This window comes from Lates calcarifer, linkage group LG17, assembly GCF_001640805.2.
Source record: "Lates calcarifer isolate ASB-BC8 linkage group LG17, TLL_Latcal_v3, whole genome shotgun sequence".
Taxonomy (NCBI): domain Eukaryota; kingdom Metazoa; phylum Chordata; class Actinopteri; family Centropomidae; genus Lates; species Lates calcarifer.
This window is the reverse complement of record NC_066849.1, coordinates 12,909,197-12,925,204: the sequence shown is the minus strand read 5'-3', so window position 1 is coordinate 12,925,204 and position 16,008 is coordinate 12,909,197. Positions and strand designations below refer to the sequence as shown.

General features: G+C 43.3%; 1 protein-coding gene across 1 annotated transcript in view; it reads right to left on the bottom strand.

The window, feature by feature from the left end:
* The window catches only part of cep350 (centrosomal protein 350), a 32,878-nt gene that overhangs the window by 8,514 nt on the left and 8,356 nt on the right, over nucleotides 1-16,008 (bottom strand). The window contains 22 exon segments of the mRNA XM_018673317.2: nucleotides 77-237; nucleotides 822-975; nucleotides 1,317-1,513; nucleotides 1,663-1,904; nucleotides 3,587-3,709; nucleotides 5,440-5,600; nucleotides 5,743-5,892; nucleotides 5,997-6,275; nucleotides 6,419-6,642; nucleotides 6,778-6,995; nucleotides 7,368-7,475; nucleotides 7,746-7,885; nucleotides 8,070-8,210; nucleotides 8,323-8,433; nucleotides 8,979-9,142; nucleotides 9,338-9,528; nucleotides 11,368-11,554; nucleotides 11,700-11,869; nucleotides 12,121-12,262; nucleotides 12,562-13,592; nucleotides 14,392-14,510; nucleotides 14,671-15,413. Of these exon segments, the coding sequence (XP_018528833.1) occupies nucleotides 77-237; nucleotides 822-975; nucleotides 1,317-1,513; nucleotides 1,663-1,904; nucleotides 3,587-3,709; nucleotides 5,440-5,600; nucleotides 5,743-5,892; nucleotides 5,997-6,275; nucleotides 6,419-6,642; nucleotides 6,778-6,995; nucleotides 7,368-7,475; nucleotides 7,746-7,885; nucleotides 8,070-8,210; nucleotides 8,323-8,433; nucleotides 8,979-9,142; nucleotides 9,338-9,528; nucleotides 11,368-11,554; nucleotides 11,700-11,869; nucleotides 12,121-12,262; nucleotides 12,562-13,592; nucleotides 14,392-14,510; nucleotides 14,671-15,413 (5,156 nt within the window).

The window sequence follows — 16,008 nt, the reverse complement described above, 5'->3', positions numbered from 1 at the left end:
CATGTGCAAACAGAAAATGTAGTTTAAACATTTAAGAAAACAACAAAACAACAACAACCACCTTTAAAACATTTACCTCCAGCTGCTTCAGCAGGCTGGCCTCCTTTGCTTTCAGGCGCTCCTTGTTTCTCTTCTTCTGCTCTTTCTTCAGCTGGTAGGCCATAAACTTTCGTTTTCTGAGTTCTTCCTTCAGGGCCTTGATACGACTCTCTATGTCACTCTGGTCTGAAATGGGTTCTGGAGGAAAATTTAGATGATAAGTCACGGTTAGAATGTGAAACCACTGCCAGACGTCTGATTAGCAACTGGTAATCCAACTCTGTGATCCATGTGCCCACTTGAACTCTGTTCCAACCAGGTTCTTTGGGGATTACTGTACATTTTCTTTACCAAGAATGTGTAAAGTTGGTGTTTGTGCATGCTGTTTTTGCTTGTACACAATGAACAAACAGTATTACAAGGATTAAAGGTTTTAACAGTGGTCTGAAAATAATTGAAATACAAGGAGCTACAATACTAGGCCAGCAGAACTGTCTTTGCTTGTGCGATAACTAAGTGCAATGCAAAGTGTTCTCTCCTCCTATCACACAGCTAAGCAGGTTCAGTATCAGGGAAGTGCTTGCATAATGTATTCCTGGCAGCATCATTATCCCTGACTACATGGTGCCAGCAGTATAGCTGCATTACATCCACTCTCTCCACCCCCCACCCCCACCCATCTTCTCTGAGAATTATCAGAAACTGTTAAACACTCCAAAAATATTCTATGTTCAGTGTGTGTGTGTGTGTGTGTGTGTGTGTTGAGTCATTGGGTTACTCACCAGTCTGCGTGGCCATAGGGGAGTCAGTTGGCTGAGTGCGGGCCTGGTTGGCGGGCCAGGAGGTGGAGCGAAGCTGCATCTTGGTTTTGCTGCTGCCATCTGAAGGAGAGGCAGCAGGGCTGTGGCTGCCTTTGAATGCAGAAGACTGGGCAGACTAAACAGGAGGAGGAGGAGGCAGGAGAAAATGGAATATTACTTCAGCATATGACATTACAGTCAGATGAGTAGTTACCCCCTTGCATGTCCCTCACACAATATAAAGCTTTGTGTGTTTTCAACAGTTCAGTGAAAGACTACGAATAACCCCAACGGCATCTAAACAGAATTCTTCAGTGGGAGTTGATTGAAACCTGCTCACAATAGCAAACCTCACTCTCCTCGATATGTGAGGTCAGTTTTAGACTTTGGGGCTTATGTTTAGGCTCAAAATTAACTCTGTCGCCACCAAAGAGAAAATGAAATACAACAGGGAAAGTTAACCACGTTTACGCGTACTTGTCTGCTAGGTGATGGTGAAGCTGAAGTGAAGTCTTGGGTGTAATTCGCAGGGCTGCTCTGCACGGAGGCCAAAGGTGTTTCAGGAACTGACGCAGGTTTTGAGGAGGGGCTTCTGGGTTGCTGGGACCCCAATCCTTCTGTGTGTATGCTGGACTCAGGTGTCACTGAGGAATAGTCGCCCTCACTCACATACTCTGAAAAAATGAAAACACATGAAGTCATTTTTATTTGTCCGGATTTCTTTTGGCATTATTCCCAAACTACACTGCGTTTCAAGACGATTTCTTTAAACCTCAAGGCAGCTTGCCATACACTTGAAAATTAAAGAATCCTGTTGCCTCACCTTTCTCACTGTCAGTTCTGGGCTCTGAGCTTCGATGGCTAATGTCAGAGATCTCGTTTTTCTGATTCTTTGACTCGTCACGATCTTTGTCGCGAGACGTCTGCTGGTCCCAGACAGCCAGCGCCTCTTTCTCCATCCTGCGGACCTCCGCCTCCTCTTGGTCCAGACGCTGTTTCCACTGAAGCAGCTCCTCAGCATGACGACGTCTATGCATCAGCTGCTGCTCCCGTTTGGTCAGGAACCTGAGGAAAGGGATGGTAAAGGTGATGGGGGGGTGGGGGAGAATGGAGATTGTAGATGATGGTGAGGAGAAATGAGGATGAAGAGAGAGACAGGAAGAAGATAAGTGATGAGGAAGAGGAGAGAAGTAGGACAAAGACATTTAGCATAAGGGATGGTTAACGCCCCCTCGCAGAAGCAAGCAGACCCAAATCACCTGGACATCCAGTTAACTCACAGCAAACTCACCTCAAACATCTGTCCAACACTCAGAGAGGTAAAACACACACATACACACCTGATCCATGCCTAGAATAATCATTCAAATATTGAAGTGTAGAAGCACCCATCAAATTAAAAAAACAAAACAAAATGATGACATGTCACTCAGGAGAAGAGAAGGAAAATAATAGTGAAGATGTCAGATTCATGCATCAGACTGGAACCCAGGAGTTCAGCGTTGATTGGGTGCAGTCACACACTCACACACACACACAACTCAAACATATTTAGCAGTTATAGGAGATAGAAAAAAATCTAAGCATCTGTATGAGTGTCTAGTATTACCTCTTCCACTTACTGTACTCCCATTACCAATGAAGGTAATGAGACTAAAGCACATTTGTAATTCTAAAATTCAGCTTTCACTGGGCCTTAGACATACACATCTCTGTAGATGCCTATCAAAACAAAGTGCAGTCAGGTATAGCTGTTGTGTAATGGGGTCTCCCACAGCTATGGGTGCCATTACAGTGCAGTATTATTTAGCCTTAATCTAATTTAGAGGCCTTTCTCTTGACCTAATGTATACTGATGACAGGCCAGATACGGGGGGTGGGGTTTCTTTTAGTGCATTCCCAAACTGTATTACAGCCAACAGCCATCTGTATTTATTATCCCATCCTATGCAACAGTTACCTAATAAAGAGGGCTAGTTAAGATTTACTGGACTAATCAAAGCGATAGACCACTCTATCCCCGCTCTGCTCGAAGCAAAAGTCTGTTACTTCCAAGTCATAGTGTGGTTTAATCTGAAAACACTTTATATCAATAACTGGTCTGGATCAGACCAGCCAGCTGCCACGAGGGGAGAGGGGAGTTGCACTGCAACTCATTTATCATTCATTCCAGGAGGCAAGACACAAAAGAGGGGAAGAGTCTCAAAATAAACACCAGAGAAATGAGTGAAATCCCAGATTTGAGTCTGAGATTACCATCCAACAAGGAAGGCTCCTGTTAAATAAACATAACCTTTGACTCTCTTTTTCATCTCCAATTATCAAAATTTTTCATTTTTTTAAACTCAACCAGTAGGATTTATGACAGTGGTGACATTGTGTCATTTACCTCACTGGCAACAAAAATATTAAAAACAAGCATAAAAATATTATAAATTTCAAGTGAAGTTGTCATAAGGTTAGCTTATTTCAGTAAAGCAGCTTTCCTTGGGCACTTTTCAAGCTTTCACTCAAATTCCTTCCCCCACAAATTCCATCCTGGAAGTAAAAAAAAAAAAAAACCCTCTTAAAACCTCACAGAAAACCCAAACAAACCAATCACTCATCATTCGCCACCCCACCCCCACAGGGTCCCCCCGTGCCAGTGGATGAACACAAGCATGTTCCATGGGGTGGAGGTGAGGCAGGGCAGAGCTAGGTGGAGGTGCTGGGGAGGGGGGTAAGAGGTAGAGATCACTGTACAGTACCTGACCAACTGGTTGTAGATAAAGAGCTGGAATTTAGGGTGGAGGTTGGGAAGACAGACACTGAGGGAGGCCCAGTGCTGGGCCGTGAACACAGAGAAGAAGTAGTGGACAGGAGAGCAGTGTCTACAACACACAAGCACGCAACAGACAAAAGTCAAAAGAGTCACACAAACATGGGTACGGACACATACAACACACGCACGCACACAGATTGTAAGGGGGGAGGGGGGACATTAAAAAAAAAAACACATGAGAAACAAAGGGAAAAGACAAGTAGAGAGAAAGGGAGAGAGAAGAGCCATATGAGCAAATGTGGTTTTATTGCACCCACGGTGTCAGTCTGTCAGGCTTCTGTTAGAAAATAGTGTCTTTTAAATGATTGCTTTGGGAGAACATGAACGTTTAAAATAGCGTGTGGGCATCAAGGGGGTGGGGGGTGATCGCTGCTGCACCTGCTTATGGAGGTGCTTAAATGATAAGAACCAGTAACCCGAATTCTTAGGCAAATCAAAGTGCAAGGTAACAGTTAGAGCTTTAGATACAGAGATTACAACTTTGTTAGTGTGTTATGTCGAGCTAAATACATAGTGAGCTTTAGCTATGATCACCAACACCACAATGGTGACAGAGAACAACAGAGGGAAGAGAAGAGACACTAGTTTATTAAAAACGATCATGGCAAGCAAGCTAATAAAACACATGATCAGACACAAAGTTTGATGTTTGTGTTAGATCCTCTTAATCACTTTACTTTGCAGCTAATTGTGGTGGTTTTGGATTTCACAATGCATGAAATTTAACAGACAAATCAAATTTGTTTTTCTAAACCTAAAAATTGCTTAAGTGCTACAATGGTTTTGAAGATTGGTCTGCGATTTATGACCAACTTATAAATCTTAAACCCCAGAACAATTAATCTATTTGTTGGAGCTACCCGGTCATGAGAGGCTCTAAAATCACCTGACCGGAGCCGTTAGCCAAGTCTAAAACCTCAGAGGACGTACAGGAGCTCCAAGCACATACAAGAGGAAGTTGATATAATAAAAGTGATGGAGGGCACAGCTTGTGTTGGGTCTTATCTGGAAAATAATCATGCATCAAGCTTGCGTCAAGCTTACATAGTGTTACATTTATGTAAGACTTTCATTTTTACTCTCCAACATTTGTTTGAGAGAGCATCAGATAGCATCTGAGTGCAGATCTTCCTCTAAAGTACTGTTCTAGGTTTAAAAAGGTACAGAGGAGCGTTATAGCAGAATGTGTGGATACTAAACTAGTCTAGAGGGAGAGGAGCATGGAGCATGCTTATCTTCACATCCACACATCCACACATTCACAGTACTTTACACAGCAGACAAACATGGCATGCACTGATATTATTGTCAGTTTCCATTAGGTTAGTTGTTAGTTAATGTGAAGACCCTTTGTATAAAATGTGATGATGAATGTTTTCTCTTATCATGGTAGAATGAATAAGCAAACTGTGCTGTTGCAAAACGCAGAATGCAGCACTTGAAGCAGAACTTTCAGCAATGAAACATAAATAAACTGCTTTACTAACTTTAATTTAACCTTGTTAAAAACAGGTCAAAGTCTGTTTCAGTGCATAATCTGATCAGGGGCCAAAAATAAATCAAAACTTAAAAGATGAGCAAAAACATGATCAGGTTATTCCTATAATTTTTTTTATAAAATAAAAAGAGAAGAAGAAATAAACCACAACTGGAATGAATGGCAGCAAGACACACCAACAGTAATATAAAAAAAGATAAGGAAGCACACCTTGTGATATTTTGTTGGGAAAGTTCTCAATAACCAAATGTATATATGAAAAATGAAATGAAAGTCTTTACTTCTCATCCATGTGAGTGCGCATCTTCTTCAGCTTCTGCATGATGCTGCTTGTCTCACTTCCAGAGATGGAAAGCGAGGGAGAGGGGCTGCGGTTATCATCGGCATGTCTCATGCCGGGGGAGGCTGGCTCTGACATGGGTGTTTCTGACACAGGAGTCTCCTGGAGGATGGAAAAATGGACACACTAAATGTTTGTTTTCTAACTTTATTTAAATAAGATTCTACTTCTATATAACAAACAACACTGGAATGAAACCTCCCCTGTATAGTCTCTGAAGGTGGTTAGTGACTGCGCTACTTACGGGTGGTGCTTCCCCCCCAGCACACTTGAGACGCTCCTTCAGTCTGAGTGTAGAGTTTCTCATCCGCTCAATCTCCTCCTGCTGCTTCAGTAACAGCTGCCTTTCCTTCCTCGCTGCTTTGTTTGCTTCCTGGAGTCGCTTGATCTCAGCCTGGGAGGGTGAGTATAGTGGGAGAGAGAGTGAGTTATAAGATCAAAGAATACCCCAAAACTCAACTGTCACTTCATGGCCTTTACATTTACACCCCCAAATACCTGCTCCTGCTGTAGTTTCATCAGAAGGCCCCTCTGCTTCTTCCTGATTGGTGGCATTTTGTCATCCTCTCCCTTGTCCCTCAGCCTCTTTTTCTGGTGCTCCAGCCAGGCCAGCTCAGTTCTCGTCTTCTCTTTGAGAGCCTTCTGGCGAAGACGCAGCAGAGAGCTCTGGTGCTGTAGTCTCACCTCCTCGTCCTTCATGTACTGACGCACCATGTCCATGGTGAACTGGGAAAAGCTATCCTGTCCACCAGAGAAGGCCATGTTTGCATCTTGAGACTGCAGGAGAACAGGGATAAGTTAATGGGAAAATAGATTACATGGGGTAAGAAGGAAAATAGGTGGGGAAGAAAAAGAGACAATCACAAATTTGAGGGGAAAATCATACTGTCAGTGGTCAAATGTTTATATGACTAAACTGCCTTTTCACCTTCAAGATATTGTGTGCCCCTGAGAGCTAATGTTGTGTTGTGACTGGCACCATCATCCTCTGATTCCTCGTGGTGGCGAGACTTTTTCTCCATAGTTCCACGGCGGTGCGCCTCAGATGGCAGCAGGGAGCGGAATGATCGCTCCTCTATCTCGTCCTCTGTCATGGACTCATCAAACTTGAGAGAGTATTCTGTTGCCACTGATGTACTGTCTCCTGGAGGGCCAGAAATAATATAAGCTCAGTGAACACAAGTTTTCTCAATTTCTCTGGTTGTAGCGGTGGGAAATACTGGAGTCTGTACACATGAGAAAGCACATGTCAACTTTTTAAACTCTTGCCATCCAGTACCTTTCTCATCCAATACAGAGGGGATGCTGTCACTGCAGAGGGAGTCATTTGCTGCTGTAGGAACCTCCTCCTCGATGGAGCTGCTGCCTGCTTCCCTCTCCGTCCTCCCCTCAGCTCCCCCCTTCCTCCATTTCCCCTCTACCGCTTCTTTTTTCGTCCGCTCTTTGTGGTCTGAAGAGACGTGTGACGGGCTATGGTGGCTGCTGGAATCTGCCCCGCTAAGAAAAGAAGACGACGACAGATTTGATATCTCTTTTGTTTTCTCTCCCCTGAATATAAATGTATCCCTACTGCACAGTGTACATTGCCTGTCTTATTATGTAAAAATGCTGTCTGACCTGTAAACATGTACACTTTCTGTATTTTGTGTACTGTCCATATTGTCCATGCACTGTATGTCTACACTGTACATAGCTTGTGTATTATATATTTACTTTATTTTGTTTTTTTTTCCTTTTACATATATTTCTGCTAGAGAGACACCAACGACCAGAAACTAACTCCTTGTGTGTATCAGCATACAGTACATGGCCAATAAAACTGATTCTGAAACAGTGAAACTAGTGCTGCATGACAGGCCTGACTGGTACCTGATGTTGGGTCTTCTGAAGGACAGAGAGTCAGAGTGACTGAGGCTGTTCAGCGAAGACAGAGGTTCGTCTGGCCTGGTCCTCCTGCTTGACACCTCACTCGGGAAGCTGTGAGAGAGCACACAGAGGACACTTGATATATTTAGATCAAACACTAACTCTCAGTGGTAAGGTGCTTAAGGGAGGCCTCTTTGTAGGTGCTTGTGCATCGTTTCCAGCTAGTAATATGATTTACGACAATCTGCAATTGAAAGTGTCATCAAATTTAAGAATACAAGCTGTGTATCTGATGGGCCTAGAGGTGTTAAAAACCACACAAGGAAGAACAGTATGTATTGTTCAAAACTCTTTTTCAAACAAGGTCTGTTTTTACTTTACCTGTCAGAGTCAGCTTTATCCTGTTGCTGTCTTGTATAGGAGCTCTCCTCTTCTTCCTGCTGGTCCGACATGGAGGAGTCGGCGGCGACAGGGGGGACGACCAAGGCTCCTGCCATCTGCGACCGCGCCAAGTCTGTCATCTGACGGACGGGAATATACACAGATCAAATGTTCTGATTTGGTGAGTCTTACACTGGATATTACACTTTCCTCCTTTGCGTTTATTGTTGTTTCTTTACTGTAACTCAACAATCAATCAGCTTTTGTTACCAAATGAAGACACAGGCTGTTTTCCAAGCAGAGGGGAAGGCAGTGATTGCTAACCTCCTTGATGTGTCGGGCAGCGTCGGCTGTGTACCGTGCTGCCTCAGCCTGTTGACTCATCATCTTGGTAGTCGCCTCCTGGATGCCTTCCAAAGTCTCTTTTTGAGTCGCTGCCAAACTCTCCTGCAGTTCTATATGAGCCTGGACAAAACCATAAACACACATCATGCACACAGAAAAATAAAAGTGCCTATGTATATTGTTTTTGAGAGCAAAGCAACCGGTTAACAGTGTGTGATCTGCGTGGATGTACCCTGGCCACTCTCTGGCGGTTTTGCTCCAGCTGTAGCTTTGTCTCCAGGGCTTCTCTCTCAGCCTTGATCTTCAGCTCATAGAGGTCACGCTCATGCCGCTGCTGCTTGGCCTGCAGTGTCAAAGTTCATGAAGCAACTCAATAAGTACATCAATACAGAATCATTACAGTGAGGCAGTAAGTCACTGAAATTTAAAGAGGCCAAAAAAGCTCTTAAAAGTGTTTATCATGTAAATGTTATGCAGCAACAACAATTTAGTTAAGTCCTTGATGAACAAAATCAGAGTAAATTACTTAAGTAGATTTACATTGATAAGATTAATTATATGACAGACAGATAATGTAGAGTCCAAAAGTAAATTGATGCCAGTGACAAATGCAGTGTGGCCCTGTTTGTTTTAAATTATGCAGTCTACATTGTGCCTTATTCCACATTCATACATATAAGCACATTTAGAGCATGTGTTGTCCTGCAGTCATCAAAACATTGAACTATATCTTTTTTTGACTGTGGCATCAGTAAGAAAGACAATTATGTGGCTCGGTCCAGTTCAAATTTAATTGTTTGACCACTCAACTTCTGAATATTACTGCACTTTACACATTGTCCAGTTGAAGTTATTACTACAATTACACATCATTAAAACTATCAGCACCTTGAGCATTTGGGCCAATGACGCACTCTCCTGCTGAGCCATGGACACACCCATCAGCCTCTCCACGTCGCCCAGCTGTCGGACTGACTCTTCAACGGACTCCAGGTACTGGAGCTCTGCTGCCATACGCTGCTGTAGGACAGCAGGTGAATACTGTAGTTCACCTGCGAGAAAGAGAAGGGAGGAGAGGGTGAGAGAAATGAATAAACAAGTTTGTTGGTGGAGTGTAGCAACTTGAGAATAACACAATACACAAATAACACCTTTTCTTTCACATTTTAACCAGTAGCATCCAATTCTTTTCACAGTAAACTTCTGTGTCATACATCTGTTATTGTATTGATTTGAGTCATATTTACCTGTGGTCCTGGTTTCTGCTCTACCACTGCGAGCTGCGGTACCTGTATTCACGTTATTTACCCCCAGAGAACCACCTCTTACAGGCTCACTGGAAGGGTCTGCTCCTGGGGAGGAACCAGGGTCTGGAGATCCAGAAGGAGAAGTGCGTCTGGGCTTGGCCGCTGAGGACTTCTTACCCTCTAGCCCCAAACTAGAAATTCAATTAAAAAGTAAAAAAATGTTGATTATTGCTGTGTTTGTAAACACAAAAAACAAAGTGGGTATGCGCTTATTTTTCAGGTTGATGGGTTTCAGTTCACAGGTTTAGGGAGGTCTGGTAAATCTAATAAGTTTCAAGATGTTTTTAAAACAACACAGATTTAAAACAGATCTTTAAATTATGCACAGATTAGTGGCATGCTGCCAACTCTACAGAGTGGACTGACTGTTTTGAACAGTGGAGCAGGTAGACTAAATGACAAAGAAAGCGGGGGGTCCTGGCCCTGCAAACCCTTAGACTGACTGAGACAGCAAAACCCTGCTGTGAGAGGCCCAGACTATGAATGGCTATATTGTGCTGCTCAGAGGTGATCGCAGGCCAAGATGATGTCTAAAGAGATCAGGATACACTCTACTTCCCCATTAAGGATAGTAGACAGTGGCAGCTTTCTTCCAAAAACGATAACAATCAGGCTCAAGTAATGTATAATAATAATTTTATGTATTTATATGTGAAACAATATTAGCCTGAAACAAATGTTAAAATAGTTAGCTGTTATGTTCACATACACAGATATGCCTCCAATCTGCCCAAGGCCTACGGACATCAGTGACACCTATAGTGGCACATATGCTGTCCATAAGTATTTTTAAGTTTCATTTTTTTTAGTTATTTTAAGTCACCACCAAAGTACAACCACAACATTCTATGTAAATGGTGCTAAGATCACAATCCTGTCTGAATGTCTTTCTTTTAAGACACACAGGGCTTCAAAGAATGGCAGGAATCTGCCACCTGGGCTTCAGGGTACCATTAGATGGCTCAAATGTTACTACTGGGCACTGAGATTAAAAGAAGGAAAGAAAAAAACTCTCCTCCTTTCCTATGGCAGCAGGCCCAAGCTGCGGTGAGGCTGGCTGACCCGGCCAACCACCCCGCCGGCCCCCAAAACAAAATAACCACTGTTTTCTGTCTTGGGTCGAATTGCAGCCCCCTCCTGTTGCTGGGCACTGCAAGGCTGCTTAAACCCTCAGGTCCTCAGCAGAACAGCAAGCCACAGACTGTTTAGACTGGCAGCCTCAACTTGGGCTCTTAATGTAGTTTAGTAATTGGTCATGCCTAGATAAATTAACCTTTGGGTAATTACAGTGTATACACCAAGTGGATGTTTTTGAGAGTGGAACAGCAACAACTGAGACAATCCAACAGTGAAAAGATTCCATTCATCCCTGAGTGCACTCAAGATTTTAAAATTCCATTTTAGCTTAGTTTGGAAATACTTGGGAAAAGAAACAGAGTGGCTGTTGTGGCTTTACAGGTTAATTTCAATATTATGTTAAACATATTCAACTGTATCAAGTGAAAACTAAAGGTTTAATTCATCACAAAATGTGATGAATTAGCATCAGAAGATAAAGAAATACAATCACAATAACATGATAACACCTGTAAGAGAAACAGCTATAAAGACCATCATGTCCAGGACAGCATGAAAAATTTGCCAGAGTAAGCCAACTATTCCTACAAAGAAGTGTCATGCTGACGGTAACTGAAAAACTGAAAGAAGGAAATACCAGAGACAAGTGGATGTGTGGGGAATTTAAACTTGTGGGAACACCACTCACTCACCATTCACCCTCTTCTCTGATATCACTGGGCATACAATTCCTGTTTGATAGTAGAGAGTACAGTACAGATGCTCTCAAATGAAAAGCACTTGCAGGTAGGGATTTTTTTTTTTTTTTTTCAAATTTTCCATCATTCCACTAAGCCAAAAATAACAACCTTCCCTACCCTTCCTCTTTGATGTAGTGTCCCGAGGATCATTACCTTTGGTGAGAATGCCCTGAGGTTTCTCCTAAAGTGTCACTGGAGTGGACACTCTTTGCCTGGCTATGGGCAGAGCTTTTGTCTGAGCCCCTCTTCCTGGAGTCAGAGGACAATGCCTCTGAGGCAGGTGAGCAGGAGCTCCTCTGCTCTTCCACCAGGGTGGCATCACTCTGGTCTGATGCTGTGCCTGCAGAGGAAAGTTATATTGTTATATTGTGCAGCAGAGGGATTTGTATAGTATATGAACATACAAAGATAATTTTCTTTATATTAATTTATTTTTAAAAAATCTGACTCCTGACAGGAAATTATGTTAAGATTTTGATTCTCACCTCTTTTTCTGGCAGAGTGCTTAGAGAGGGGTGAGGAGCAAGATGCTGAACCAGAGGAAAGATGTGGTGAGTGTATAGATGAGTGAAAGGATGAATGGTGGGAATTGAATCCCCCTGTACTTTTCTCATAGGGAGACCTCCTCATCAGCTCCTCAAAGTGACTGTTCACGCTGACAGAGAGGGGAGAGAAGAGTATGATCAAATCACTTTTTAATCAAATACAGGATCTTTGATACAACACATGAAATAAACATAGCAGACACAGTATAGTATCATGTTCATAATTGCTATCCTGCAAGGAAAAGTCTGTGAACTCACAAAGGCAAAGAAAGATTGCTGTCTGAGTCACAAGCTTTCAATCGGTGTGATATGAATGCCACCTAGTGGTCACTTTAAAATATATGTCCTTTTTTTCTTATACCTGGGTGAATTGGAACCTCTCTTTAAATGACCAGTAGCTCTGCTGCTATGTGATGACACAAAGTCATCTTCATAGGCTCCTGCGTCTCCGAGGCCATTTCCAGAGTGCAAGGAATGGGAAGAGGGAGAGTTCCTCTCACTCGCTACGGAACAAGGTGGAAAAAAAACAGATGAGACATATTTACAACATCATCTAAAGTGACTGTCAGTATGTTGTACACATTGCTAGTATGACCACTACAGTTTCACTGACTAACATTCTGTGTCGCTCTTCCAGTTACATTTTAAATTCCCTCCTAAATTGTTCAAAAAGCCACTGACACTGAAGATTTTGTCAGACAAGACACAAATTTGGTCTCATCATCCACATACTGAAACAGTACAGAAAACTCAACTCTGACGTATTTTCCCTGAATGGAAAGACACTCAGATATAAACTCACCTTTAACATGGCCATGAAGGTTCTTGGTGAAAATGTTGATTACGCTTAAAGGGCTTCCTTTGTTCAGCTCTTCCCAGGCTGCTTTACTGCTGTCCTGCTGAGCAAATGGGGAGCTGAGGGCCGAGCACCTTGCTGCCTCTCTCTGGAACTCAGTCAGCCGCTGGTAGTCCCTTCTTTGAGCGGCACAGTAGTCCACTGCCTCCAGACGATCTGCTGGTCTAGACACACGATTGCTGGAGGGGTGAGGAGGGCTTATCTCATCCTCTGAAAAACTCCCCTCACTCAGTAAGGGACCCTCACTGATGGAACCACCACTTGAGTCATGGAGATCTGTCCGATTCTCCTCCGGGTCATAGCTTCTCCTCTGTGCCACTTTATCCATTCTTTCAACCTTCTCCAAGCCATTGACTAGTTTCTTCCTCTCTGGTGTGTAACTATTGAGAATAGGCCCTGTTACGTCACCAGAAATTTGTGGATTGGTAAAACTGGTGTGTGTACCCTTCCTCTCTTTCTGTCCCCTGAAGGCATGCAGATTGCCTACTCCTGGAAGAGCTGTGCTATTATATGAACTATGACTTGTGCTAGTCAAAATCCTCTGGATCCTTAATGACACATCATTATTTTCCGTGGCAGCTGTTTCTGTCCAGCATCCACCATCAAGATTAGCCAGAGTCGGCTGAGGAGCCACAATAGTGTCCATGTCCATTGAAGTTGCTGTACCGTAGTTGATCCCTTCCCCTGCAAGCTTCCGCGCCTCACTCTCTATACGATTGGACAGTGATGCAGCCGTGGCCTTCAGGGCCTCGATGCGAGACATCTTGGAGTGCGACCTGCTAGAGGGCGCTGTGGCTGGCTGATGGGTGTGCTTGAGGTCGCCGCCAGCCGCTGCTGTCTCCAGCCTGAGAAGCTGAGAGAGAAGATGGTCACTAAAAGGAGCTAGCATACTGCCACTGGGACCGGTTGCAGGCCGAACAGCAGGGCTCAGACGGTCAGGCTGAAGCAAAGAGGCAACTCCAACATCCAGATCATTCCTGCCACAGAGAGAGCAACAAAGAATAAGGAGAGGTTAAAAGAGAGAAATGTGAACAGCATAAATCAATGATCAAACTAAAGACTAAATAAATATTTTAAATAAATATTTTCATCATACTTCCTACTCAGGTGAGCAAAAAAAAAGAACTTTTATTTTTAATACCCATAATCTTTGCATATTAGATATTCCCCTGCGAATACAACTGTACTGCAATATAACATCTCTTGTAGCCATAGTTTTGTACAGATTTATTCACCGGCTTAATACATAACTATTACAGAATACAATGGTCCTGTCTACGTTTGTAGAATCATAAAACACTTATGATTCTACGCCTACACTTAAACTACATGGAAAACAATAAATCAGAGCAATTGTAGTCTCTGTATTTACAAAGAGGAAAATGATGAAGTGTTTCTCAAGGAATATCTTTATACGCACTCATCTTTATTTCAGTTATTTAAGCTGTTCTTTCAAGCATCTAACACTAAAGCAGTGACAGTAAAAGTGCCCTACAGTGTTGTTGTTTAATCATGTACTAAAATGCAGAGAAAAAAGGCTCCTGGGGCACTTCCAAGAGGAGTTCATAAGAAACGAGCATCTGAGAACAAACACTTTCTCTGTTTGATACAGTCAGGTGATTCCACGCCAGCATTATTACTGAGAGGTAGCAAGAATATGTGTACTTATGGTTTGTTTTTTATCTGTGTGAATAAATCTGAGAGCAAGGAGATTGTTATTTGGGAGTTAGCGAGCAAAGCAGGCAGTTTTGTGAGGAAGTGTGTGTTTGTGTGTACCTGGATAATGGAGGAGGTGGCTGATCGTTTAAAGACCTATCACTGCTGGAGGGACTCTGTGGTGCATCTAGTCTTTTGTTCTCTTTATCTGACTCTCCAGAGGGCTGGTACATCGGTCTCTGTGGAAGAACATGTTAACATGTTAAAAATCCATGTATTTTTTTTTTCTTTCAAATGTGATAAATTCAGTAACTTATTTTACTGCTACTTACTACATTCTACCCAACACAGTTCTCATATATTAATACGGTGACCATGTTTCATGTGTATGCACAATACCGTTTGACTAGAAGGAGCAGCAGGGTACGTCTGTGTGGCCTCCTCTCCCAGCCGCGCCTCCTCCAGCAGCAGTTTGTTGTAGGTCTCCTGTAGTCGCCTTTGTACAGGGGCCACAGGTGCCTCGCTGGGAAGGACCACTGTTTTAGCAACGTCTCTTTGCTTCTTGTAGAGCTCTTGCAGTCTCTGGTTTCTCCTCTCTGTCTCCTCCCTCAGTGCCCTCTTCTCCTCTGCCTGACGCTTCTTTCTCTCCTCCTGTTGCCGGGCAATGTACTGCCGAACAGTATCCGCATCATAGTGTCGCTTTTTGTGCCCCGTGCCGGCCATATTGGCATCTTCTGGTTTGCGTGCAGTGGGGCTGGCACTGCGGCATCCTCTTGAGGAGCTACCTGTTGCCACAGTGGGTCCCCAAGCAGACACTGGAGTCCTTGTTCGTGACCCAGATCCCCCTCTCCCTCTCCTACCATTGCTCCCACCCCGGGACCTTTGCCGGGCCCTCTCCTCCCTCTCGGCTACTTTACACTCCAGTTGGAGGTCATCAAGTATCCCCTGAATGTCTGCTGACAACAGGTCTGTGCTTGCACCCACTGGCACCTTGTCCTGAGCTGCAGACAAGAGGGCAGGTGTTGTTGTGGAGCGGTTTTTAGATTGCCCCTGAAAACCACCGCAAGGCCTCTCTGTGCTGTTAGGGCGAGATCGTCGCTTTGAATCTGAGCGTGGATCGGAACTGGAGCGGTGATGGGAAGCTAATGGACAATTATAGAAAAGGAAGATGTTACAGCTGGTAACTAGTAATAAACTTGATAATGGAAACAAACATACATACATAACAAAGAGCATGCTTCGGTGCTAGACAAAGTCTTAAGTCTAAGTGCAAACTATGGTGATAAAACACAAAACATTTTGACTTTGCCATCACAATTCATATTTAATCATAAGTATAGTGTGTGACTGAATTTTACACTTTAACTCTAAAATTCTGTGATATATGATCAGTTACTGTAAGAAATATGTTTATCACATCTTGAAAAAAAATTGTTTTTTTTGATTTTCTCCAATGTGTGACTGCAACAGATTAAAAAAAAAAAAAAAAAAAGACATCCAAAACTAAAGCACAAGACCCAGACAGAATGCACATAGTAAATAAGGCTTGGGGGGCAGGCTTGCCATGGTAACTCTAATCTGGGCCAAATTGAAAATTCCCATCTAGATTTTACAGTATCTAATCCAGACAGTGTTTTTTTAGAACATGGCTGCAGTGAGCCTCATCGCTTCTCCCTGCCCCACTCTGCCGTTCCCCAGAGTACATGCTGCATGCACTGGGGGCATCAAAAAATCAGG